The sequence below is a fragment of the Sorex fumeus genome, unplaced genomic scaffold (assembly GCF_029834395.1).
Source record: "Sorex fumeus unplaced genomic scaffold, SorFum_2.1 ptg000044l, whole genome shotgun sequence".
NCBI lineage: Eukaryota > Metazoa > Chordata > Mammalia > Eulipotyphla > Soricidae > Sorex > Sorex fumeus.
In genome coordinates this window covers 44,967,361-44,993,373 of record NW_026606101.1, presented here as the reverse complement: position 1 = coordinate 44,993,373, position 26,013 = coordinate 44,967,361, and the positions used below count along the sequence as shown (strand labels likewise).

At 41.9% G+C, this 26,013-nt stretch overlaps 1 protein-coding gene across 1 annotated transcript; it reads right to left on the bottom strand.

The window, feature by feature from the left end:
• Positions 1-8,492: 8,492 nt before the first annotated feature.
• On the bottom strand, positions 8,493-25,901 carry NDUFB5 (NADH:ubiquinone oxidoreductase subunit B5). Its single transcript, XM_056121818.1, has 6 exons — positions 25,702-25,901; positions 19,878-19,969; positions 16,381-16,447; positions 13,589-13,650; positions 11,764-11,870; positions 8,493-8,705 (listed from the first exon to the last, which is right to left on the bottom strand). Exons 1-6 carry the CDS (start codon positions 25,823-25,825, stop codon positions 8,585-8,587), a joined length of 573 nt encoding a protein of 190 aa, XP_055977793.1. The 5' UTR covers positions 25,826-25,901; the 3' UTR covers positions 8,493-8,584.
• Positions 25,902-26,013: the final 112 nt, after the last annotated feature.

Below are 26,013 nucleotides of genomic sequence, written 5' to 3'. Positions count from 1 at the left end.
GCACACGGGTAGGGCATTTGCTTTGCACGTGGCAGACCCAGGTTCGATTCCTCCGTCCTTCTTGGAGAGCCCAGCAAGCTATCGAGAGTATCCCGCCCGCATAGCAAAGCCTGGCAAGCTACCCGTGAAGTATTCGATATGCCAAAAACAGTAAACAAGTCTCACAATGGAGATGTTACTGGTGCCCAAATCGATGAACAATGGGAGTGAGTGCTACAGTGCAGAAAGAAAATAAAGTAAAATCTACCACAAGGTAACTCATAGCTCTAAAGCAAGCAAATGTGCATGCATGGAAACTGCATCATTTACAGTGACCCTTAGAAAACACATCTAATCGCAATCTCCATATCTCTCTCCAAAAATTAATAAACAAACAAAAAACAATGTTTGAAAAGGGCCACCTAGAAACAGCACACCCTTCTTCCAAATCAGAACTACATTAGCTTGCAACTGGAAAATCTGAGGCAAGGCAGCCCTCTTCTGGGGAAATAAAAAAATGCAACTTCCTGAAAAAGCTTGGGGCTCTCAGGGTACAAGGGCACTCAAAAAGTATTTGGTTTTTACTATTATTGTTTCATATATATATGTATGTACATGTATATATATTAATATATGTAATATATGTATGTGCATATTAATTCTGGGGTACACAGTGCAGTTTACAAATGTTAAAAGGATTTCATACGTGAACTATTCCAGCACCAGACCTTCTACTCTACCTTGCCTGCTTCCTTCTAAAGACAAGTTCTCAGTTTCTGTTGCCTTTGAGCATTGGGTTCTTTGAAAAACAATTTCTCCCTTTGGCTTTGAGGACAGTCTATTGGAGACCCACTAGCTTATGTCTCAGGAGACCTGGCTTCATTACTACCCTGTTGAGGAAGATTAAGAACATACTTCTAAAAGTAAACAATGTATAACTGTTTCTGCTCTGAAAATAATGAATGCCTGATGGCAATTTACCATACCCACAAATCAGGGAAAAGTCCACATTAAAAACAAAAAGAAAAAAAATGGTCAAAGCTTGATGCTTTCCCACACTTTTTCTTTTTTAATTTTTATTTTGTTTACTTATTTGGGTTTTTGTTTTCCTTTTTGGGTCACACCCAGAAATGCACAGGGGTTACTCCTGGCTCACACACTCAGGAATTACTCCTGGCGGTGCTCAGTGGACCATATAGGATGCTGGGAATCGAACTCGGGTCGGCTGCGTGCAAGGTAAATGCCCTACCCGCTGTGCTATGGCTTCAGCCCCTCCCACACTCTTTATGGGAAATCCAGGCAAGTCTTTGACCAAAATATTCGGCCACAAGACCTGACATCCCCAGCTGAGCCATGAAGGGAGGTCTGTGGAGGGCAGATGGGGTTAATAGTGGGCTTTCTACAGGACAGGCAATTGCGAGGGACTGCAATTCCCCACCTTGGACCACAGTGAAAGACAAATTCTCTCCTCACAGATCTTCAAACCAAGGCCTAGACCACCTTCTTGTGGAAAAAGGAAGCAAGTCACAAATTTAGTCCAATGACTGAAAAAAACAAAAACAAAAACCCTCCACGATTCTTCAGAAATCAATATGAGGGGCTGGAGCGATTGTACAGCGCATAGGGTGCTTGCCTTGCACACGGCCGACCTGGGTTCGATCCTGGCATCCTATATGGTTCCACAAGCACCACCAGGGATGATCCCTGAGTGCAGAGTCGGGACTAAGCCCTTGAAGATGGCCAGGTATGGCCCTAAAACCAAAAAAAAAGATTAATTAAAATAACTAGTATGAAGAAAATCACCAAAACCCACCAAATTCACACTCATATTGAATGGAATATTAGTGATTTAGGAAAGAAAATACAGGAGCAGAGATTTTTTAAAAAAATTTCAGATACTGGTAATGAAATGGAAAATGCAGTAAATGAAATTAAAACCTTCATGAAAAGCACAATTGGCTCAATCTCACAGAGGAAAGAATCAGTGAAACTGAATATAAAATTTTAGCAACATCACAGTAGAAGAAAAAGGAGGAAGATTTAGGGAAAAAATGAAGATATCCTTCTAGAACAATCAGGTTCTATTAGAAGATATTACAGTAATGCCAGGATATGAAGAGAGAGAAAATGAAATAGACTGCCTAGTCAACAAAATATCAGTCTCTCTGTTTCTCTCTCTCTGTCTCTCTCTCTGTCTCTCTGTCTCTCTCTCTCTCTCTCTCCTTCTCTCTCTCTCAAATATATACAGGGGTTAAGGTGCTTCCCACCCTGGTTCAAATCCCCAGCACTACATAGAGTAGCCCACGTACCACCAGAAGTTACTCCTGAACAAAAAACCCAAAATAGGCCCTGAATTGATCCAAAACAAAAAACAATACAAAAACCAAAAAAAATTCCAAGACAGCACTGTTAAATTATTTTAAAAAATTAACAAGAAAGGGCTCTCCCCACCTTTAGAGAAGTCCACGATCTCACTTGAGCATATTATACACTATCTCTCTGTCTCTCTCTCTCTCCAATATTAGAGGCTGTTAGAGAAAAAAAATAACATTTATAGGCACCCTAATTAGCCTACCATTAGACTTCTCAGCAGAAACATTAAAAGCTGGGCTACTAAATTTTTAATATAACTATTCTAAAACTTCTGGTCAATAATACTTTGCATTGCAAAATATTGTTCAAGTGACCAATTAAGTGTTTTCATTGAAAAACAAAGCCTTCCCCAGATAAATGAAACTAATGAAATATAGCACTGAAAGTCTAACCTGTAAGAAATACATAAAGAAATCCCTGTGTACTATAAAAAAAAAAAAGCAAAACATCAAGGCTTGGGTCAAAAATAGCATAAATAGCAATTCAGAAACATATAGAGTCAGTATCGAACAAAGGGCCAGGGATAGGGGATGAGAAGAAAGCAAGGATGGAATTGGTATAGTCTAAAGATGAAAAATCAATATCAGCACAAAAAGACTATTGTAGGACCAGAGAGACACAGCTATAATCCTCATGGCAACCGCACGAGGAAAGTCTGGAGCAGACACTTAGAAGAAAAAAAAGTTAAAATTGTAAGAATTATCAGGAGAAACCATCCACATGAAAAGATACATACACACACACACACACACACACACACACACACACACACGCACGCACACGGGGAAAAAATAAAGAGCACCCAGGCAAAGAATAAAAGTATGTATGGTAAGAGTTCCATACATCAATAATAACCTAAATATGAATTGTCTGAACTCACCAAAACCCCGGGGGCATCAACAAAATAACAGCATGACCCATCCATTATGCAAGAATCTCACATCAGATAATAAAGACAAACACTGCTCAGCATGAAAGGCTACAGCAACATGCCCCAATCCAATAATGCAGAGAACTGGCAACACTTAGTCTCATGTCTGATAAAAAAAACACTTTCAACCGAAAAAGGGGAGTAAAAAACATGGACATTGTGTAATGATTTAATGGTCATTAATGTTTATTTACCCAACAATGGGCACTCAGGTATACAAAACCAGCACCCCCCCACTTCCCTTGCCTCTGTTGACATTCTTCTGATAACCAGGGTTTATGTGTCAGGTTGCAATGCTCACACATTCAGCTGTGCTGCTTGCAGGGTGTATGTGTGTGTGTGTGTGTGTGTGTGTGTGTCTGTGTGTGTGTGTCTGAGTGTATGTGTGTGTGAGCATCAATCAGTTGTGGGTGTGCACATGCATTCACAGGCATGACTCACATTCTGGTTGTAATGCTTGCTGGACTCACGCTCCTGGCTGCAGTGCTCACCTGTCTTTTGAGTTGTGTTGGTGGCCAAGGGTCTGACTCATGGCAGTGCTCGCACACATCTAACTACAGTGCACCAGAAAGGGCTTGTGGTGCTAGGGATCTCAGCAGAACTGTCCAACACAGACAAGATCATGCTTGGCACATGCGGCTGCACTGGGGGTAGGACCTGTGGTCTCATGCTTGCAAGGTAACCACAGCCAGCCAATCACTGCTCATTACCCTGAAAAGAATTCTTTGATTTTTTTTGGGGGGTGGCAGTGCCAATGATCTAAATTGGGACCTAGCAAATACAAGTTAATTGTTGTATTACTGAGCCTCATCCAGCCCTAAAATACTAACAGAGCTTACGATATAGATGGACAATACAATTGCAGGATATTTTGATATATCACTTACTCCAGTGAATTTCTTGTTATTCAATTATCAAGAAAAAATAGATTTCAAAATGAAGCGACCAATGATATAAAATTAAAACAGATAAACACAAAAGATTTCATCCTGAAAGAAATGAATAGGGCCAGGGAGAGAGCTCAAAGGCCTGGGTCACATGGCTGACAGGGAGGAGGCAAGAATTTCACCCTCAGCACCACATTCCCTGGCCCAGAGCACCACCTAGGAGGCCCAATCTCCATATAACTAACACACAGTCTTCTCGAGTACACACAAAATATTCTCTAGGATATATATGTTGAGACACAAAGCAAGTTTTTCCTTTTATTTTGGTGATGGGAAATGAACCCTAGAGCATCAAGTGTATAAGGGAAGAGCTCTAATGCTGACTTTTAACTGTACCTAGATAAAAACAAATGTGAAAAGATCAGGATCATATCACGCATCTATTACAATTATAATTGCATGAGCAATTAACAATTAAAAAGACTCAAATATGTGGCAAGCAAAACATGCTTCTGAACAATTCCTGGGTAAGTGAAAAAATCAAAGGGGAAATAAATTACCTGAAAAAAATAAAAATGAACCAATGAGCTGTCAGACCCTAAGAGATATAGTGAAAGCAATATTAAAAAGGAAATTGACAGCAATACAAACCCACATCAATAAGCAAGGAAAGGAGCAATAGTACAACAGTTAACCCGGTTTTAATTGTGGTACACATACGGTCCCCTGAGCATTGCCAGGAGTGATCCCTGAGCCAGGAACAAGTCCTGAGCTCCAGGTGTGGCCCAGAAACAAAAATAAAAAAACATTTCATCTCACATCTATGAGAATGCCCTATTCAGAAGACTGGAGATAACAAATGTTAGTACATACTGTTAGCGGAAATGTGAATTGGTACAACCTCTATGGAGAGTATAGATTCACTATCACGATCACGATCACGATCATCCTGTTGTTCATCAATTGCCTCGAGCAGGCACCAGTAACGTCTCCTTCGTCCAAGCCCTCAGATTTTAAAAAAGTGCCATATTCAAGGCTCTTTCAGGTTTAGGAGAATGAGACCCATCATTGTTACTGGTATTTGGCATATTGGGTACGCCACGGGGAGTTTGCCAGACTCTGCCGTGTGGGCAGGTTACATTCGGTAGCCTGCCAGGTTGTCCAAAGTAAGAATAAGATTCACTATAACTGGAAAGAAATGCCTTTTGATTCAAGTGCTGTAGCTCCTATACATTTATGAGAAAGATATGAAAATGTCAATTTGAAAAGGTATCTGTACAATAATCACAGCAAGAGGATTCACCATACCTAAATCATAGAATCTACCCAAATTCCCATCTGCAGATGACTAGGGAAAGACGCTACCAGATGTAAAGCCTGAAGCCGATAGTATTCTAATAGAACAGAGGAGGCCATGCCACTCGTGACAAAACGTGGGACTTGAAGTGCGTTTGTTAAATGACTTAAGTGAAAATAGTTACTGGGTGGTCTCACTCGTGTGTGGAATATGATCAAGCAAAAAACTGGCAAGATGCAACAAAACAGACTCCTAGATTTGGTGAAATCAATGGCCGTCATTGGAGGGAAATGGGAGGGTTAAGGGGTATTTTCTCATGGTGGGTGGAGAGAATTCTATACCCAGATTTGTTAAGCTGTTTCACTGAAACTTAATATTGTACATTATAGCACAGCGGTAGGGCATTTGCCTTGCACGCAGCCAACATGGCCGACCTGAGTTCGATTCCTCCGCCCCTCTCGGAGAGCCCGGCAAGTTACCAAGAGTATCTCGCCCGCACGGCAGAGCCTGGCAAGCTCCCCGTGACGTATTCAATATGCCAGACACAGTAACAACAAAGTCTCCAATGGAGACGTTACTGGGCCCGCTCTAGCAAATACTGTACATTAATAAAAATTAACTCAAAAAAAGATGGGAGTAGAAAATAATGAGTGCTTAAAGCAAAAAATTCATTTTGGAAGTTGAATGCTTATGCTTTTGGTTATTTTTTGTTTTGGGGATATGTCCAGCAGTGCTTGGGGGTCATTCCAGGCTGTGCTTGGGGGACCACATGGTACCAGGGATTGAATTCAGGCCTCTAGTCCTTGAGCCCCCTAAATATTTCTTCTTGTGAAATACTGCATAGATAGTCAGAATTTCTGAACCTCAGATTACATCTATAAAACAGAGTAATAGTTTCTTCATTTTAGAAAAATGTGAAAACGGACTGGAGAGATAGTACAGCAGGTAGGGCACTTGCCTTGCACATGGCTTATCCGGGTCAACCCCCAGCATCCCATATGGTCCTCTGAACACATCAGGAGTGATTCTAAGAGCAGGGCCAGGAGTAAGTCCCGAGCACCACTGGGTCTGGCCCCCAAACCAACCAACCAAACACACAGCAATGACAAAGTGAAAATCTGCAGTTATTGAAGACAGTGTTCAGCAGAATACATGCTTAATAAGTGACAGTTATTGTTTTTACTTTTGCTCACATTCTTCAATCTTCACAGGAATCATTTTATGTTGTGGAACAATTTCTCCAGTGTTTACAAAAAGAACTCTCAGGAATATTAGACACCATTTAAGAAAAATGCTTGTGTTTGCATATATGTGTATTTTACAAAAATGATAAACAAAAACAAAAAAACCCTTTTACTTTTAGACATTTGTTCAGTGAAAAATTCTGAAGGTGATAGTTCAATCCCAAATAATCCCTGAATAATCCAGATGTTACAACACAGATATGTATATAGACTACTATATTCCTGATATTTAATGTAATCCAAATTCTCTAAACAATAATCTTTCAAAATTATACTCTTCGGGGCCAGGGAGATGGTACAGTGGATAGAGCACTGAACTTGCATGCACCTGACCAAGTTCAATCTGTGGCACCACGTATGATCCCCCAAGCACTACCAGGAGTCACCCTGAGTTCTAAGCTAGGAGTAAGCCCTGGGCATAGCCAGGTGTGGGCCAACCACCCTGCACCTCCCAGCCCCTGACAAAAATAAAAATTATACCTTTAGCTTACAAATTCCTATTTATCTAGTTTTTATAAAACAGTATTTCAGGGCCAGAGAGAGTAGAACAGGTGGAGTGTTCACCTTGCATGTGGCCAACCCACATTCGATCCCTGGCACCACCAGAAATGATCAGGTGAGTGCAGAGCAAGGAGTAAGACCTGTACTCTACTGAATATGGCGCAATGAATTAAAAAAAGCTGTTATTTCAAGCCTCTTAAAAGAGAAAAGTGAAATTTGCAATCAAAACCCTAATCAAAATACATCAGATCACCACAATGTATATGTAGGATAACATTAGTTTATCCTTTCTGCCTTGCCACAGGGAGCTTAGGTTTATTAGGTTACTCCCATCACAGTGCTCCCATTCCTGTTTATTTGTAACCTTTTCCTTTTTGTTGCTAACTTGTAAATATTGCTTTTCTCTTCTTAAGTCCTTTGCATAGTTTATTCAGAGCAATGTTCTTTTTGTATAGACACAGGAAGACAATTAATGCTATGCTTTTGTAACTTGGGAGGTAACTGACTCCAAATGATATTCACCCCTGGCTTCTGTTCTCTTAAGCCTCAGTTGCCCTTACTTCCTAGTCCCCAAAAGCAGGGTTCCAAGGAGGGACTGGATGGACCCAGGGCAAGCAGTGAGCTACCTTGGCATCAAAATGGGCCAGGTCAAAGTGCCATAATACTTAGCTATAAATTAAGAGCATGGTCATGGACAAATTCTGTCATGATCCAAAAAGTAATAATCAGATTTGGACCCTACTAAGGTGGGAAAGATTAATCTGGCCTGAGCACTGTAGTCTGAGATCTATAGCGAGATGTCCCCAGGAGAGCCACCCTACAAGCTCAATGTATCTCTTACTGTGTCCATACAAAATAACTAATATTAAGAAGTAGAATTAAGATGTTAATTAAGTTATTGGACAAAGGAGAGGAGAAAGACCCCTAGGTGGTATTTCCACCCTTGGGCCTGATGGGCTATCAGGAAGGGCTTTTGATATGTTGATTGTGGTACCTGACCGGGTGGGTATCTACCCCCAATGCAGGAAGTTGGTGAGACTAGAGTGACCAGGGCAACAAGATAGAGCGCAGAGAGACTAGCAAGGGGGACAGAGAGAGAAGAATGTAGGGAAACAACGCAGGAGTAGGCACGTGGAGAGAGAGCCGCGGGGACTCTCCCTAGCTGTAGCTGCCTGGAGATTACACACATATATTGGAAATATTTTTTTAAATTTTCTTACATATACCTCAATAAAACTGAAATATAAAACAAAAATGAGAAATTGAGAAAGAGCAAGGAGTCTTGTATTCATCATTTATTCAGAACAACAACAACAACAGAATATATTTATATTTTCCCCTAAAGAGAATATACTTTTTATGAAATAGAAGATTAGTTGTCAGGAGATGCTTTTGGAGAATGATCGATAAGCGCCTTATCAATGGTTGGATACTGATACCAGGGACCATCACCTCTCTCACGCATTAATTTTCGTACTTCCAGCTCCTTTAACCTGTAATAAACGGAATAGCAATATTGTGATTTCAACACTGCTACTTACAAATGTAAAGAATTAGCTCCAGAAAAGAATAATCAAAATTTTTATATCTTATATGCAGTGGTCATCCCTCCAGAGACTCTGGCAGATGCATTTCTTTGAGAAAAATATCTAAAACATTCTTTTATTTTCCCTTGAGAGACAGTTACAAAGTTGTTTATGATTGGGTTTCTGTCATACAATGTTCCACCACCCATCCCTTCACCAGTGTACATCTCCCACCAATGTTCTCAATTTTCCTCCAGCCTGCCTCTATGGCAGGCACTTTTCTTCTTCTTCTTGTTGTTCTTCTCCTTCCCTCCTTCCCTCCCTCCCTCCCTCGCTCCCTCCCTCCCTCTCTCTCTCTTCTCTCTCTCTCTCTCTCTCATTGGGCATTATGATTTGCAATACAGATACTGAAAGGTTATCATGTATATGCTGAAATTATTTTTCTGAGCAAAATTTGCAAGTTATTTTTGACTAGTTAGCTAATGATTTTTCTTTGCCAGAGTGAGGCAGGGAAGCTCCTGGCAGTGCTTGGAGACCATTCGGGCTATACCTGGCTGCTCTCAGGGATTTACAATCGTCAATTCAGGTATTTTAACAGTTATGCCTCAATATATATTTTCATCATTTGAATTCACACATCTCTTCTATTGTCCCTCCTCTTGATTCGGGCAGATGACTTTTGTTTGCAAAGTGTTAATGTACTTCTGGTCTTCTCTTGCCATTTAGATGCTAAGGCAGTTATTTACAAAATGGCCTGCTCTTGAGGCCATATGCTGTGCCAAATGCTAGCAAATAAAAAAAGAGCAGTAGAGGCTCACATCCTGTCTACACTATCCACCCATCACCGCTAGGACAGAAAACCTCTTGAGAGCAGAAAGGTCATTTTTAATCACCTGCACACTGTGCCTGAACCAGTCAGGCAATTAAAATTATGAAGAAAAAAAGAAAATCAGAATTAAGAACAACATTCTCCATCTCTAAGATCTTGGTGCACGTTCCCATCCTTCCACAAGCTGCACTTTTCCTCTCCAAGAAACAAAACCGCCTTTCCATGTTTTTAAATAGGTTCTATGCAGTAACTACATATCGACGTAACAACATCTAGAGAAACAATCCAATCTATATGTTCTTATGGTCACTCAAATGTTTCAATACTTTCACTCTCACATCCATTTTTATAAAGTACAGAAGAGAATTAAATAAAAGTAGATGAATGACAGGCCAAGAACCAGGGGTTAAAATGGACTGGAATGGACAGGGCAGAGACTCATCAAATGTCTCAGAAAATGACCCTGACTGAAGCAGTCACACCACTATATACTTCTATCAAACACTCGCTGAATTTAATGGATACATCTGACCATACATAACCCCACCTGAAACACTACAGTATTGCTCATACCAAATCAATTTATTTTGGGGGGGGGGGGGAACCTCCCAAATAGTGTTCAGAGGGCCTTGGGGTCACCCCTGGCAATACCTGGACAAATGGGCTGGATAGTGCAAGGCTTGCTTGGAGCCACTAGTACCACTCCAGCGGTAAAAATGAGCCTCCAGGGCAGTATCTGGCAGACCTCTGGAGCCACACAGCCCAGGGCAAACTCAGGTCCTTGCATCAGCAAGGCACATGCCCTTGATCCCCAAGCTACCTCTCTGACCCTAAGATCAAGTCTAGAAACAGAAAGAGGAGGCTAGAGAGAAAGTACAGTGGGTAGGGCACTTGTCTTGCATACAGCTGATCCAGGCTTGATCCCTGGCATCCCATATGGTCTCCTGAGCAGAGGCAGGAGTAATCCCTGAGCATTCCCAGGTGTGGCCCAAAACACAAACAAGCAAAACCACCAAGAAAACCTCCAGGGAGCTGGAGCGATAGCACAGCAGGTAGGGCGTTTGCCTTGCACAAGCTGACCTGGGTTCAATTCTCAGCATCCCATGTGGTTTCCCCAAGCACCGCCAGGAGTAATTCCTGAGTGCAGAGCCAGGAGTAACCCCTGAGCATCGCCAGGTGTGACCCAAAAAGAAAAAAAAAAAGTGAAGAAAAACTGAAGTGGAATAAGGTGAAGTGTTCCTAAAACACTTAGGAGAATCTTGTCAGTGCAAATATATTTGCAAGATAATACGTATTTTAAATACGTAACATTTTTTCTAGGAACATAGGTTAAGAAATAGAGGAGTCGCCTCTGGGACGAGACTGTGGGTAGGAGGACATTGAGGGGAAGGAAGGAAAGGAGGGATGCTGGCATTTAGGAGCAGGCTAGTTTGGGGCCCCAAAGGGTTGGAGCCTTATTCAATCCCCAGCACTGCTTGGCCCCTAAGTACCAGCAAGCTGGTTTGGGTGGTCCTGGCACCACTGGGCCAGAACTGCGCCGTGTCACCAGCCGAGTACTGACCCATCAGGCTATGCTGTTCGGTATAGGCCACTGCTGGTCACTGGGACGTGCCCTTCTCCCCCAAAGATCAGGATATTAAATGAGAGAATTCAAAATCTCCACTCTGAAAAGACAAATTCTTTTCCCATGAGTTTTACATTGAGAATCCTAACGTATTTAAATCCTTCATTATTTTTTTCTTGCAGGATAGTGCGCAGCCATTAGCGGGAATTTTTAATTTCGCTACCACTTGGAACTAGAGCACGTCACATTAAGTGACACAGTCACGAGGAGGGCTGACACAGGAATGTCCCTCACAGGGCACATGAGAAACATGGCAAGAGAAGGAACAACAGAGAAAGGAAACACGTCCTCAGCCTCTGACAATGGAACTGAGGTCACCGGGGTGGGGTGGTATGGTAGGGAAGAGGCAGATCTGACGCACCTAGGATAATGCTAGAGGGTTTCTGGGAGATTTGGTGGTGGAACAGTAAATTTATATACCATAAGCATAAAATCATGTTACCTCAGTGACAATAACAGTGTCTTATAAAATATTTTTCTTTGGCTTTACAATCATTTGAAGAATTTTCTTTCATACCTCCTCGTCCCCCCCCCATTTATTATTATTATTATTATTATTATTATTGTTTTACCGTAATTCAGCCTTTTCAGCTTCAATTTGAAGAACAGCCATTGTTTTTTCATAATTCTTTTCAGGACAATCAAAGAAAGTCCGTGCAATCCATCTTGATATAGGATGCTACAAAATAAAAATTTTAAGTTGTTTTTAAAAATAATTCACGATCATGGTTGGAAGCTTGCTACAAGTATGTGGGGGGTGTAGAGGGTAGTTAGGATAAGAGAAAGGACCACCATGACAATAACAGTTGGAAATGATCACTCTAGACAAGAACTGAGTTCTGAAAGTAGGAATAATCAGGGTAACTTTTCAGTATCTGTATTGCAAACTATAATGCCCAAAAGGAAACAGAGAGAGAGAGAGAGAGAGAGACAGAGACAGAGACAGAGAAAAAAAAGAGCGAAGAAAAGTGCCTGCCATAGAGACAGGCGGAGTGGAGGGGGGGTGGGAGGGAAACTGGGGACATTAGTGGTGGGAAATGTACACTGGTGAAGGGACAGGGTTGGAATTTATAACTGAAACCATATCATGAACAACTTTGTAACTGTGTACCTCACTGTAATTAAAAAAAAAAAAAACAAAATTAAAATGGCCATCTTATTTAAATCAATTTAGAGATTCAATGCAATCACTATCAAAATGCCAATGACATTTTCAAAAAATGAAACAATTCTAAAATCTGTATGGAACCACAGAAGACCCCCAGAGTCAATTCTGAGAAAAGAAACTGGGACACCACATTCCCTGACTACAAACTATATTACAAAACAAGAGTAATTAAAACAACATGATATGGCAGGGCTGAAGAGTTAGAATGAGGGCAAGTGCTTGCCTTGCATGCAACCAACCTATGGATTGGAATAATAAACATTATTATTAATTCCTGGCAACACTATATGATTCACTGAGCTCCACCAGGAGTGATTCCTGAGCACAGGTAGGTGTGGCCTCAAAACCAATCCCCCTCCCCTCAGAAAAACTTATAAACAAAAATGAGAATAAAAAAGGACACATAGACCAGAGGAATAGAATTGAGAGCAACAGAGGAATAGAACAGAAATAAACTCACCCAACACAGACATCTAATCTATGGCCCAAAAAGCCATGTTCATACAATGAAGGAAAGTTTCTTCAATAAACGGTGCTGGGAAAACTGGACAGCTTATATGCAACACTTTAAAACTAAATCATTACTTAACATTACACATAAAAATTAACTAAAAATTTTTTCATTAAATTAGATATTAAACCAAAACCACAAAAAACATGGAAGGAAACAGGTGGCAAACTGGAGCACAACATTACAGATGGCTCTGGAGATCCAACCCCATTGGCGAATGTGACAAAAGCAAAACAAATGGCACTACCTGACCTCAAAGTGTCTTTAAAGTTAAAGAAATTATCACGGGCTGGGGAGACTGTACAGTGGATAAGGCACTTGCCTTGAACACAACCAGATTGGGCTCAATCCCTGGAATCATATTATGATCCCTGAGCCCCTCCACAAGTGATCCATGAGCACAGAGCCAGGAGTAAACCCTGAGCCTAGCCAGATGTGGCACAAAAACAAAACAAAAAGAAAATTATCACAAAAGCTACACAGCAACTGGGAGACAATAACTGCACACAAATCTGAAAAGGGATTGATATACAAAGACTATAAAGAATTCATACTTAAACCACTTACATTTCATAATCACGTAAATCAGTGATAAACCAAGAAAAAAAAAACTGAATGTAAAATATATATATATATAAAAATGACTGAAAGAAGACATTTAACAGTGTGCTGACATGACACTTTTCAGAAGTGGAATTCCAATGACATACATACCAACCTTATAATATTCCCAATGTTCTGGTACATAGCCTTCTGGAATTTCTGCTAATTCAGCTTCACCTAGTAAGAGAAAGTAGTAATTTTCAACTTCAGAATGAGAAAATCACTATATTTTAATTCTCTACTGTTAAAGGAACTTCTATATATAGATATCCAATAAATTTATGAAAAACTGCTCCTCATCACTTACTATAAGGAAAATGCTAATTAAAACAACAATGAAATATCAACTTCTATCAATGATACCACACACACATATACAAAAACAAATAAAACAAGCCATGTTGGCAGAAAGGAGCCCTTATCCACTGTTGGTGGGAATGCTACCTGGTTCAACACTTTGGAAAACAACATGGACACGTCTCAAAAAAACCAAGAAATGAGTTTGTACACGATCCAGTAATTCTACTTCTCAGCATCTATCCCGAGGGCCTCTAAACACTATTCCAACAAACTTGCACCCCTAAGTTCACTGCAGCAATAGTCACAATAGCCAAGACCTAGAAGTAACTCAAGCATCCAAAACAGATTATTATATTTAAAAAACCTGGTATACACAATGGAGTATCACTCATATATCTCTATCTATCTATCTATCTATAAAATGATACTTCATATATATGTAGATAGATAGAGCCTGCAATTTGCTGCTGTGTAGAAAGAACTAGTGGTATTGCACTGAGTGAAGTCAGCCAGAAGGCAAGGAATAAATATAGATAAATGATCTCTCTAATATGTGGGACATAAAGAAACACAGTTTGGAGGTGGGAGCTTGGGAGGGGATCCTGAGACAGCTGGTGGAGAGAAGTGGGCATTCTGGGGCAGGGTGTAGGGTTGGAACACTGTATGCAGGAAACTCTATCAGCAACAATATTGCAAATCATGGTGCTTCAAATTAAAAAAAAGAAAACTTTTTTGAGGGGGTCACACCTGGCAGTGCTTGAGGGACCATGGGGTTCTGGGGATTGAACCCACACTGGACATGTTCAAGGCAAAAGCCCTACCGGCTGCACTATCGCCCCAGTCCTATTTTTTTTTTAAAAGCACCCAACTTGTGGGTTGTGATTTTAATAAGTCTTTTACTTGCATCAATGAAACTATCTAATACTTTAAATTCACTTCAATTTGGTTGAAAATAAATTTACTTTTGAAGTTTTCAGATGGTATTCTAAGTATAAGGGATTTTCTATAGGTAATATACAAGTTTCCCATTTTGTTTTTATCTCTGCCCCTCTCCGAGAGAGAGACCGGCAAGTTACCGAGAGCATCTCGCCCACACACAGTAACAACAAGTCTCACAATGTTACTGGGCCCACTTGAGCAAATTGATGAACAATGGGAGGACAATGACAATGACAATGACAATGACAATATATATAGTGTAACAATACTTCTGACAAGCATTTCAGGTTTCTAGATATCAGTAGCACTTTGCATCTGGAAATACAGTGCTGAGTGTCAGTCACAATTTCATTTTATTTTTTCTCTTTGGGTCACACCTGGTGATGGACAGGGGTTTCTCCTGGCTCATGCTCTCAAGAATTATTCCTGGCAGTGCTTGGAGGACGATACGGGATGCTGGGAATCAAACCCGGATCAGCCGTGTGCAAGGCAAGTGCCCTACCTGCTCCATCCCCAATTCCATTCTTTTTTTGAGATTACAATTACTATGTTCTAGAATGTTCTTACTACCTTCTATCCCTAGACCTGGGTTGCTACCTCTCTATTTCCCCCTATTCAGATTTGTGAAAACTGTTTTGGGCTAATGAGGAACACAGGCTTTCTGAAGCCTTTTATGTGGCCTCTATTGAACTGGTGACTAAAATTTGGGAGTCAAAAAAAAAAAAGTGCTTAAAAAAAAAAACAAAACACTGGGGCCAGAACTAGTACATTAGATATGGTGCTTCCCTTGCACACAGCTGACCTTGGTTCGATCCCCAGCATCCCATGTGGACCCCAAGCATGGCCAGGAGCGATTCCAAGTGCAGAGGCAGGAGTGACCCATGAGCATTACTAGGTGTGGCCCCAAACACAAAAGAAAAACAAAACAATACTGGAGCAATAGTGTTGAGTAGGGAGCATGCCAGCCAACCAGGGTTGGATCCCCAGCACCTCATATGGCCCGCCAATAGTCCCTGAGCGCAGAGCCAGGAGTAACCCTGAGCATACCAGATATGACCCAAAATCCAAGAAATAAATAAAAATTTAAAAAACACCGTAGTTGGCTAGAGATAACACAGTGGACAGGGCACTTGTCTTGCACACGGCTGACCTGGAATGCATTCCTGGCACCCCATATGGTACCCAGATCCCTACCAAGATGATCTCTGAGTGCAGAGTCAGGAATAATCCCTGAGCACAGAACCAGAAGCTAGCCCTGGTGTTACCCAAACCCCTACTCTCCCAACAAAAAACTCACAATACTTTAAGTCACAGTACCTCATTAAAAAAAAAAATCTTTTTTTCTAAGATCCATCCTTCTATCTACTTTACTGTTTAAAAAGCATTTCGCGGCTGGAGTGATAGCACAGCAAGTAGGGCATTTGCCTTGCACACGGCCGACCTGGGTTCGATTCCCAGCATCCCATAGGGTCCCCTGAGCACCGCTAGGAGTAATTCCTGAGTGCATGAACCAGGAGTAACCCCTGTGCATCGCCAGGTGTGACCCAAAAAGCAAAAAAAATTAAAATAAAATAAAATAAAAAGTATTTCGCCCTAATAGCTATCATGAAAAAAAATAATGTACAGATTTTTAAAAAATTTACAAGTTTGGTCAGGGGCAAGACTTACCAATGAATACATTCACCAGAGTTATGCCAATTGCCACTGGAATCCCAGTCAACAAAATGTAGAATCTCTGTTAAGACAAAAATTTAAAAAGGGTGGTGGGGGAATGGGCTCCATTATATGTGCGAGTAATAATATCATCTACATAACAAGTATGTTGTTTCCTCTGGCTGCTCTAATGGAACGGCACTAATTCTGTAGATTGCAACAACACATATTTACTGTCTTATAATTCTAAGGGTCAGGAACTGATTCCACAGTACTACATTTCCCTTCAGGCGCACGGAGAGAATGTTTTCTTACCTTCCCATTTTTAGAGGCTGACCACATTTCTAGGCCCCTTCGGCCAACAGCAGAGAATCTTCTCTTTCCCTTCACCTCTCACCCCCTTTTCTAATGATTACTGGAGTGATGTTAGGCCCACCTGGATAACCAAGCATAATCTCTGTCTCTGTCCTTAATCTCCTCATCGCCATATCCTTCATTCATTCAAGTATACAATTATTTTTTCTCCAAGTGAAATAGCAGATGAAAAATCCTTGGGATTACGACACATACATTTTTGAAAGAACATTATTCAGAAATCACCGTGGGGCATCTCTGGGTATTAAATATGCTAAGCACTTACAAATCCTTTTCCCAACTCTTTCTGCTTTCAAACTATCCATACTAGGTGATTTTTTTCTTTTTTTTCTTTTATGAAGGAAGCTACTCTATGATTTCCATATGCGTATTCGACATGCCAAAAACAGTAACAAGTCTCACAATGGAGATGTTACTGGTGCCTGCTTGAGAAAATCGATGAAAAACGGGATGACAGTGTTACTGTGTGTGTGTGTCTGTGTGTGTGTGTATACATTTTTTAATTAATTTTATTTTTTTCCAGTTGCGGTACAGTTGGGGCCACACATATTTAGCTGAGGTGCAGTAGAAATGGCAATGCTTTGCTGTGGCACCAGGACTGCTGAACAGCAGAACCACTGGCCCACACTTGGGCATGTGGGGTGGCTGCAGGGATCAATCTCAGCCTTGCCAGCCTTATGCTTACTAGGCACGTGCTCAATTGCTGAGCTGTCCCAGAGCCCCTGTATTTCTATAAAATAAACGTGCCAAGGGCCAGGATGTGGCCCAATGGCAGAGTACATGCCTTGCACATGTAAGTTCAGGATTCAATCCCAGGTACTATAACAAACAAACAAACAAAAAAAAAACAAGAAATGGGCATGGGTGATATAGTGCTGAGAACAGTAGCTGCCAAATTAAAACGTGTGGTATCGAATTATTTCTCTTTTTTTTTTACTTTTTGGTTCACACTCTATGATGCTGAGGGGTTACTCCTGGTTCTACACTCAGGAATTACTCCTGGCAGTGCTGGGGGGGGACCATACAGGATGCCAGGGATTAAACCAGGGTCAGCTACATGCAACGCAAACGCCCTCCCAACTGTACTATCACTTCCAGCCCCAAATTATTTCTCTTTCTTTTCCTCTAGCTTTCATACTGAGCATGAACGGAAAAAAGCATGAACTGTACAAATATATATTCATGATGTTTCATGTCTTAGATAAAAGCAGTTTCATCAAATTTAGAGTCTTATAATATTAAAGAAAAAAGTGTAAAAACCATGAGGATGGCATCCCTCACTCTATAGTCTGAGTTGGCCATGAGAAGAAATGTGAGGAGAGGGGGGTTAAGGGTGAGTAAGATTCAGCAGGCAGCAGTGCTCATGGGGTCAGAGATTGAGAAACAGAAGCAGAATCCAGATAAATATTCCATCTTCCAAGCCTCAATTTTTCCTTATAAAGAAACCTCATGAGTACACTGTAGCACTGTCCTCCCACTGTTCATTGATTTGCTCGAGCGGGCCCAGTAATGTCTCCATTGTGACACTTGTTGTTACTGTGCTTGGCATATCGAATACGTCACAGGGAGCTTGCCAGGCTTTGCCGTGCGGGGCGGAAGAATTGAACCCAGCTCAGCCGGGCCAGTGGCTTGCAAGGCAAACCCCCTACCGCTGTGCTATTGCTCCAGACCAGAGTATACTAATGCACTTTAAAATCCATGTCCTGGGGAAAACAAAACAAAACAAAAACATGTCCTGGGGCTGGAGAGGTAGCATAGCGGGTAGGGCTTTTGCCTTGCACGTGGACCATCCGGGTTCAGTTCCCAGCATCCCATATGGTCCCCTGAGCACTGCCAGGAGTAATTCTTGAGTGCAAAGCCAGGAGTAACCCCTGTGCATCGCCGGGTGTGACCCAAAAAGCAAAATTAAATTAAATAATAAAATAAAAATCCATGTCCTATTGGTCTTGGAAAATGTACATGGTGAAGGGAAGGGTACTAGAACATTATATGACTGAAGCCCAATTACCAACAACTTTGTAACTATGTATCTCACGTGATTCAATTAAAAAATATTTTAAAATAAAAAATAAATTTCATATTCCTGAATAACACAAAAATAAAGTACCATAGCCCCAAACAATGAACTTCCTACTTTGTTTATTGTGGCAATGCTCAGGAGTTACTCCAGGCTCTGCACTCAGGAATTACTCTTGGCAGTGCTGGGGGGGGGGGGGGGGGGGGGGGGAGTATAGAGGATGCCAGGATTGAACCCAGTTCATCTGCATGCCCTCCCCGCTGTATAATCACTCAGGCCCCTGAAGTTCCTAATTTAAATAAATGTTTTAAAGCTCTTTCATAATTTAAAGAACATTTTAGTGATATAAATAATTTTCCCCAAATGAATCAGCTTTCAAATTATTTATTATCTGTGGATTTTTTCCTCCTAAAGCAAGGAATGCAGATTACATGTCTAAGCCACAAAGCTTGAGAAAGTATGGCCCTTTTTTTTTACCCCCACTTAGCACCAAACATCTGGGGACAGTTGTCTGTTGGTTTGGTTCAGGCACACCCAAGACCATGTGGTGTCCAGAAATGAGCCCAGGACATCACACATGCAAGGCAAGTGAGCACTAAGACCCACCCCCAGCCCAGAATTCTTTTTTTTTTTTGAAGGAAAGGTTCACTAATTTATAAATGAAATTCTATAATGAATCAGACCTTAGTTCACAGTCTCAATTTATTTTTGATAAAATATAAATTATAGGAGGTGGCTGGAGTGCAAACTACAGATTAGAGCCCCAGGTTCGATCCCAGCATTGCTTGGTCCCGAGTGACCCAACCTGGGAGCACTGAGCTGGGAGTAGACCACAGCACTTCATGACTTCATGGTGTGGTCACCTCCTTCCACCATGCCAAATTTACAAAATATTTTATTCAATGTTTTTGAACTTGTGGGGGAAATGTCTTATTTGTATGCAAAGAGAACAATTTAACTTTTTTTTTTAAAATGGAATAGTTTTGTTTTCCCCCATACCACACAGAGTCGGTGGGGCTGTCAGGGTCACCTCAGGGCATGTGGGCAGCACTGGGTCTAGTGCTTGTCAATGCTGTGACCAATGAGCCACTCCAAGTCCCATTCAAAAATCCTAACTTACCATTAAATGCAAAAACCGCTTATCATAGAATCCAGAAGGCTTGACGATAAACAGTCTCTTCCCATGGTGATCTCCGCTATGTCGAACAGGAGCTGGAAATATTAAATCACCTTGTTTTATACATGTTTCATATTGTGTATGGCTGCATTCAGAAATAAAATTATTAAAATGCAAATGCATACATGTTTAATATGAACTAGGATAAAAATACATGCTGCTTTCTTCAAATATGAAAGGCAGGGGTGACAGGATAACTTTAAACAGAAACTGAGATACTGATTAATATCAGGGCTTCCTAAGCATTTTCCACTCTTCCCCCAACTTTTGGTGTCTTTAGTTTTAATTTCCTTTTCTTGTTTGTTTGTTTTTGGGCCACACCCAGCAATGCTCAGGGCTTAATCCTGGCTCTGCACTCAGGAATCACTCTTGGTGGGTTGGGGTGACGATATGAGGTGCCAAGGATGAAACAAGGAGGCCGCGTACAAGGCAAATGCACGCTGGTACACCGTACTATTTCACCAGCCAACTACTTTTCCCCCCAGTTTTTATTGAGGCACCCCCAGGGATTTATGATAACATTAATAATAGCTTCATGCATACACTATCCTAACACTCCTAACACCACACCCTCACCCAGATCATCAGTGTCCCTCCACCAATGTCCCCAGATCCCCTCCCACACCCCTGCTAAGTTCAGTTCTATTGACCAAATCGCAGGTGGTTTTTCTACTCTTGACCCCTTTCGCCAATTTTTATGTGACCTCCAGGTTAAACAAGAATATAAAATAAGTATTCAAATCAAAAAATTTACTGATAGTAAATTTTTAAAATTTTTTTGAAAGCTCCAGAACCCCATATATGATGGTGACCCACACCTTCAAGAAGCCAAGCTCTGAAGTATATAGCGCTCCTCATTTCTATTCAACGTAAAAAAGAAAAAGCTAAAAAAGTTTGAGTTTGTTCCAAAAGTGGAAAGGGCGGTCATACATATACTACTGAGGGACCGTTTTCTTTCACTTTTCTTCTTTAAAAAAATGATCTTGGGGTGAGAGTGATAGGATGGCAGGTAGGGCACTTGCCTTGCACACTGCTGACCGAGGTTTGATCCCAGTATCCCATATGGTCCCCAAGCACTGCCAGGAGTGATTCCCAATGCAGAACCCAGAGTAAACCTCTGAGCATCACTGGATTTAGTCCCCAAACCAGATATATTTATTTCCGTGACATATTTTATTTATTTTTTACTTTTTGGAGGGAGGAGACCATACGCAGTAGCAGAGATCATTTCAACTGGAAGCAGAAAGGATCTATCACTGGGACAGAGGTTAACAGCTGCTTTATGCAACTGTATTCAAGAAAGTTTTCCATGCAAATCTCTGAAATAATATTTTCCCATTAAAGGAATTCAATTGTAACAGGTATCAGAAAGATCTGCAGATTTTGCTCCAGTTTAGTATCTGAAGTCTATTCTTTTTATTTGGGGGTGGCATGATCACACCCAGTGGTGCTCAGAGATCACTCTGGCAAGGCTCAGGGGACCATATGGGAGTCAAATCCAAGTTAGCTGTGTGCAAGGCAAGGGCCTTGGACTATCTCTCTGGCCTTCACCACATATTTCAAAGACGAGCTTTCACTGCCTCCACTGAACAAGAGAATGTGAGAAAGTATATACTCCAGCAAATCACCTGAAAAATTTAATGGAATTATATGTGGAATATATATATACATACATATATATATATACATATATATATGGCTGGAAAAGAGTGTAAACCATTTATGAATTTGCTAAATATTTAAGTGCCTACTAAGGGTAGGTCTCAGGCCTTCGGTCTAAGAGAGACGTAGATACTGCTGAAAAGAAAAGAGACAACAAACAAAAATTATAACTCTCAAAGGATAGGCAAAAGGGTCCAGAGAAAATGGGCTTAAAAGTTCCTACTTGGACAGCACGGGGAAGGGCAAGGGTTGTTAGGAAGGTCTGTTCTAATTCTAGAAGTGACAAGTTGCTGAATTTGTATGGGTAATTGAGTGAGTATAATCAAAAGGTACTGATTACTTAAAATGCAATAAGGGTTCCGCTAACAGCCTTGCAGGGTCAAGATTTCTGTGAATGGCCTGGATGAGGTAGAGATGACATTTCTGACAGACATGAATCTACAAGAGTTGGTAACTCTTAAATAGTCCAATAGTTTGCCTGCAATCTCATAGTATTATAGTAGTTAGTAATGTGAACAGCTTGCTTTCTTTATATATAATTAGCCTACTGTTAAACACCAATTATTCCTGTCATTAAACATGCTATAAACTGTTATTACTATTAATTGTTCTAAGGTATATTTCACGGCATTAAACTCCTCAATATTCTGAGCGTTCGTGATTACTGAGGTAGCAGGGCCATCTGCTTACAAACTTTAAGAAAGACTGGTCAGGACTAGAGAGACACTAGAGCAGGTAAGGCACCTGCCTTGCACACAGTCAACCCCGGGTTTGATCCCTACTACCCCATACAGTCCCCGGAGCCCACCAGGCATGATCCCTGAGTATTGCTGGGCATAGCCCCCAAATTAAAAACAAACAAAAAACAAACAAACAAAAAAAAAAAACTAAGACAAAAAAAAAAAAAACGAAGACAGATACTGCTTACAATATGGTGACTATTCAGATTTCTGGAATTCAGAATTTTGTGCCACCCAAGTATGAATGCTACTGCCCTCTCGAATGCCTGAAATTTCTCAAGCAGCTATCCAGTGACTAACTGCAAAGAAGTAAGGAAAACTGAAGAATAACCAAATTTCCAAATGCATGTAACTTCAGAAAAGCTTCTGGCACCATTGATATGCACAAGGGGTCGCACAAGGGCCCCCAAATATGCTAACGCAGAGAGGTGGAAGGAATACACTCTGCACAGGATCTCCTGAGCACAGGTCTGGCCGGAGGCAATGCCCAGGCACCTGCCTGGAGGAGCCCCTGCGCACTTCTGGGTGTGCCTCCCGCCCAAAAAAAGGATAACGCAGACATTTATTTTGCTACCTCAAAGACAAAAAATACATTATCTTCCTTCCTTTATTCTCAGAAAATTCGCAGCAAATGGGATCACCAACTCAATTGCCCAAGTTAATAATCTCAGAAATCCAATCATGAAGAGCTTTGCAATGGTCTACCTCACAGTGATTCAATAGAAAGTTAAAATAATAATAATAATAACTCAGTCATCCTCCCAGAGGCCAACCCTCATTCACAGTTGCCAAGGCTTCTGAATAGACTCAAGCTCTCCATTTCCTTCCAGGCCCTCTTTACTTCATTGGCTAAAGTCATCAACCCCCTCTACAAGTAATCAAATATTCAGAAGCATCTACATTTTGGCTTTACAATTATCCCTGTTCTCCAAATTTGGCCCCATTTTTTTTTTGAGTCTTATTTCTTAGTATCCACTTATCCCAAGATCCCCAATTCAGAAATTCTATAAACAAATTCTTTTCTGCCACTGCAACTGTTATAATTATCCCCACAATCCAGTTAAAAGGTCCCTTTTCCATTCTGAGTCAACTCCACATTCCGTTTACAGATATTTCATACTCTTCTCACTGCTCCAACTACAGTATGGTGCTTATCAGACCTCAACATTAAATTCCTTAGAGCTAAGGCAAGAATATAAAGGTCATTTCCAGACTCCCCTAGCATTCGACACTTAATGAACAGTAAGTAGAGAGAATACTTTTATCTGCTAATTTTCTGGGCTAGACTATCACTGGGCTAGGCTATCACTGATGGTGATGAAAGCAGCATAACAGACAATTGGCGACACAGAACAAAGCCATTGCTTTCCCGGAAACTCACTCTTCTTTGCAAATCCTTTATGAAACAGAATCAAATTATCATCCTCTTCTCTTTTTTTCGTTTCTTTGTACAGTTCTTGTGGTAATCGATAAGGACATCTCAAAATGACAACTCTAAAAAGACGCAAAAACTATACAAAACTATAATTCAGCTGTAAAAACATGAGAATGGGAAAGAAGCCTTATTTCACTATCAAATCTACAGATATAATCACACTTGTAACAATCATACTCTTTACTTCTTTCTCTTTGGTTTGGGGGCCACACCTGGCTGTGCTAAGGGCTTACTTCTGGCAATGCTCAGGGGTCATATGTGGTATCAGGGATCAAACATGAGTCAGCCACCCTTACCTGACTTACTTTCTCTGAAGACTAACCCTTCCCCTTTAAGTGCTTTCCTCTTAGTTTCCAAAATTTGACAGCTCAAAGTCACAGAGCTAAAAGGCTCTGGGAGCCAGAATTTGAACTTAAGCAAAATTTAGTGGAGATATTGTTAGGGACAGTCATAAACAATAAGGTAACAGAGCAAGACCTTTCATAACAATGACAAGTAAAGCTTCACATGCAAAACAACTTTACACAGGTAAACAACTAAAGCCAGTGACCCTCTGTGTAGTTATCAGAGACTCCTGCTAGAGCCACAAGAGCAGAGATGATCTATAACGATCCTTTCAGAATTCCAAGAATGGGGACTAGTGTGTAAGGAGAAACTAAGGGTGAAATTAGTGTATAAAGAGAAACTAAGGGTGAGATTTTACCTATTTATCTCCAGCTAGGCACATTAAATTCTATCCAGGGAAATCTCTGAAGAGGATATGTATAATTCGAAATGGCTTGCAAAGGCATTTTATCAAATATTGGGTACAGGTGGTTTTGCAACAAGTTCAAATACCTCCAAGAAGCCATACCTCCTTGCTGGTCCCTACACTAAAAAAGCTCATCATGTGAAATGACATGAAATTAAATTGGGAGAGGACAGGCAAACTAAAAAAGACATTCTGAGGTCAGAGGGAATCTTCTTGGCTTTGATGTAAACCTTATCGTCTCTTGAACTATCTGCATCCATAGGGAACATTGCTCACAACACAGTATTAATAATCAAAAAGTGAACTGATGGGTAGCACGGTGCCTGGCCACATAATAAGTGCCTAATAAAGTGCCTAATACATGCTCTCCGCCATTGGTCTTGTTATTGCTAAACCGAACACAGCAGTGATTTTAGTAATCAGTGCCGGTTTCCTCATCTGTAAAGTGGGGGTCGCACTGGACGTTGCAGCCTTCGGCAGACTGAAAGCACCTGCTACTTGGCTAGGATCATTCAAACACCCTCAGGAGTCAACCGAGTCTCCTGGAAGCTAAAAGCGGCTCATCCCGGCAGAATGACAAGTGTGCATATCCATTCGCACTGTGCCTGTGTGGCTTGAAAGAAAAACAGGAACACATTTCTTGAAGCCCTTAGAAACAGCCCGTGGGGGGCGGGGGGGGTGGGAGAGCAATAGCACAGCGGGGAGAGTGTCAGCCTTGCACGCGGCCGACCCGATTTCCAGCATCCCATAGGATCCCCCGAGCACCGCCAGGAGCAGTAATTCCTGAGTGCAGGAACCAGGAGGAACCCCTGTGCACCGCCGGGTGTGACCCAAAAAGCTAAAAAAAAAAAAAAGAAAGCAAGAAATAGCCCGGAGCCCGGAGCCTTGGCGGCAGTTGGATGACTCCGAAGCAAGCCAGGACCCGGGCGGGGGGCGCACGGGGATCAGCGTCCCGGGCCCGGGAGACTGGGGGAGAGGGGGGTAAGGAAGGGGGCTCCACGCCGTCTTCCAGCTCCAGCTTCATTTGCAAGTGACCGACCTCGCATTCGGGACGCGGGATCAGGAGGACGCGCCTCCTTCGGGCCGAGCCCGCGGCGGCCACCAAGGTCACCCGGGAACGGTCCTCCGTTTCCCGCCCCGTCTCCCCCGCGCGCGCCTCCCCCACGAGCCCGCACTCACCGACCGCCTCGGGCACGCTGCGGCGGAGAAAGCCCCCGAGTCCGAGCCGGCCGCCCAGGCAGCGGCCCGACAGAGCGGTCACCGCCGTGACCGAGGCGCGCCGCAACAGACTCATGGCCGCCATGGCTACTGCGGGCAGAAGGACGCAGCGGGGGCAGGTAACGGGAACCGGGAGAGCCCGGTCACCAATGGGAACGCAGGCGTAGGGAGGCCATGTTGAGTGAGGGCAGAGCGCGCGGCAGGGCTCTTTAACTGCCCCCCTCCCCCCTAAGCTCCGGATGTGACGCCACGGCGGGCGGAAGCTCGAGTGTC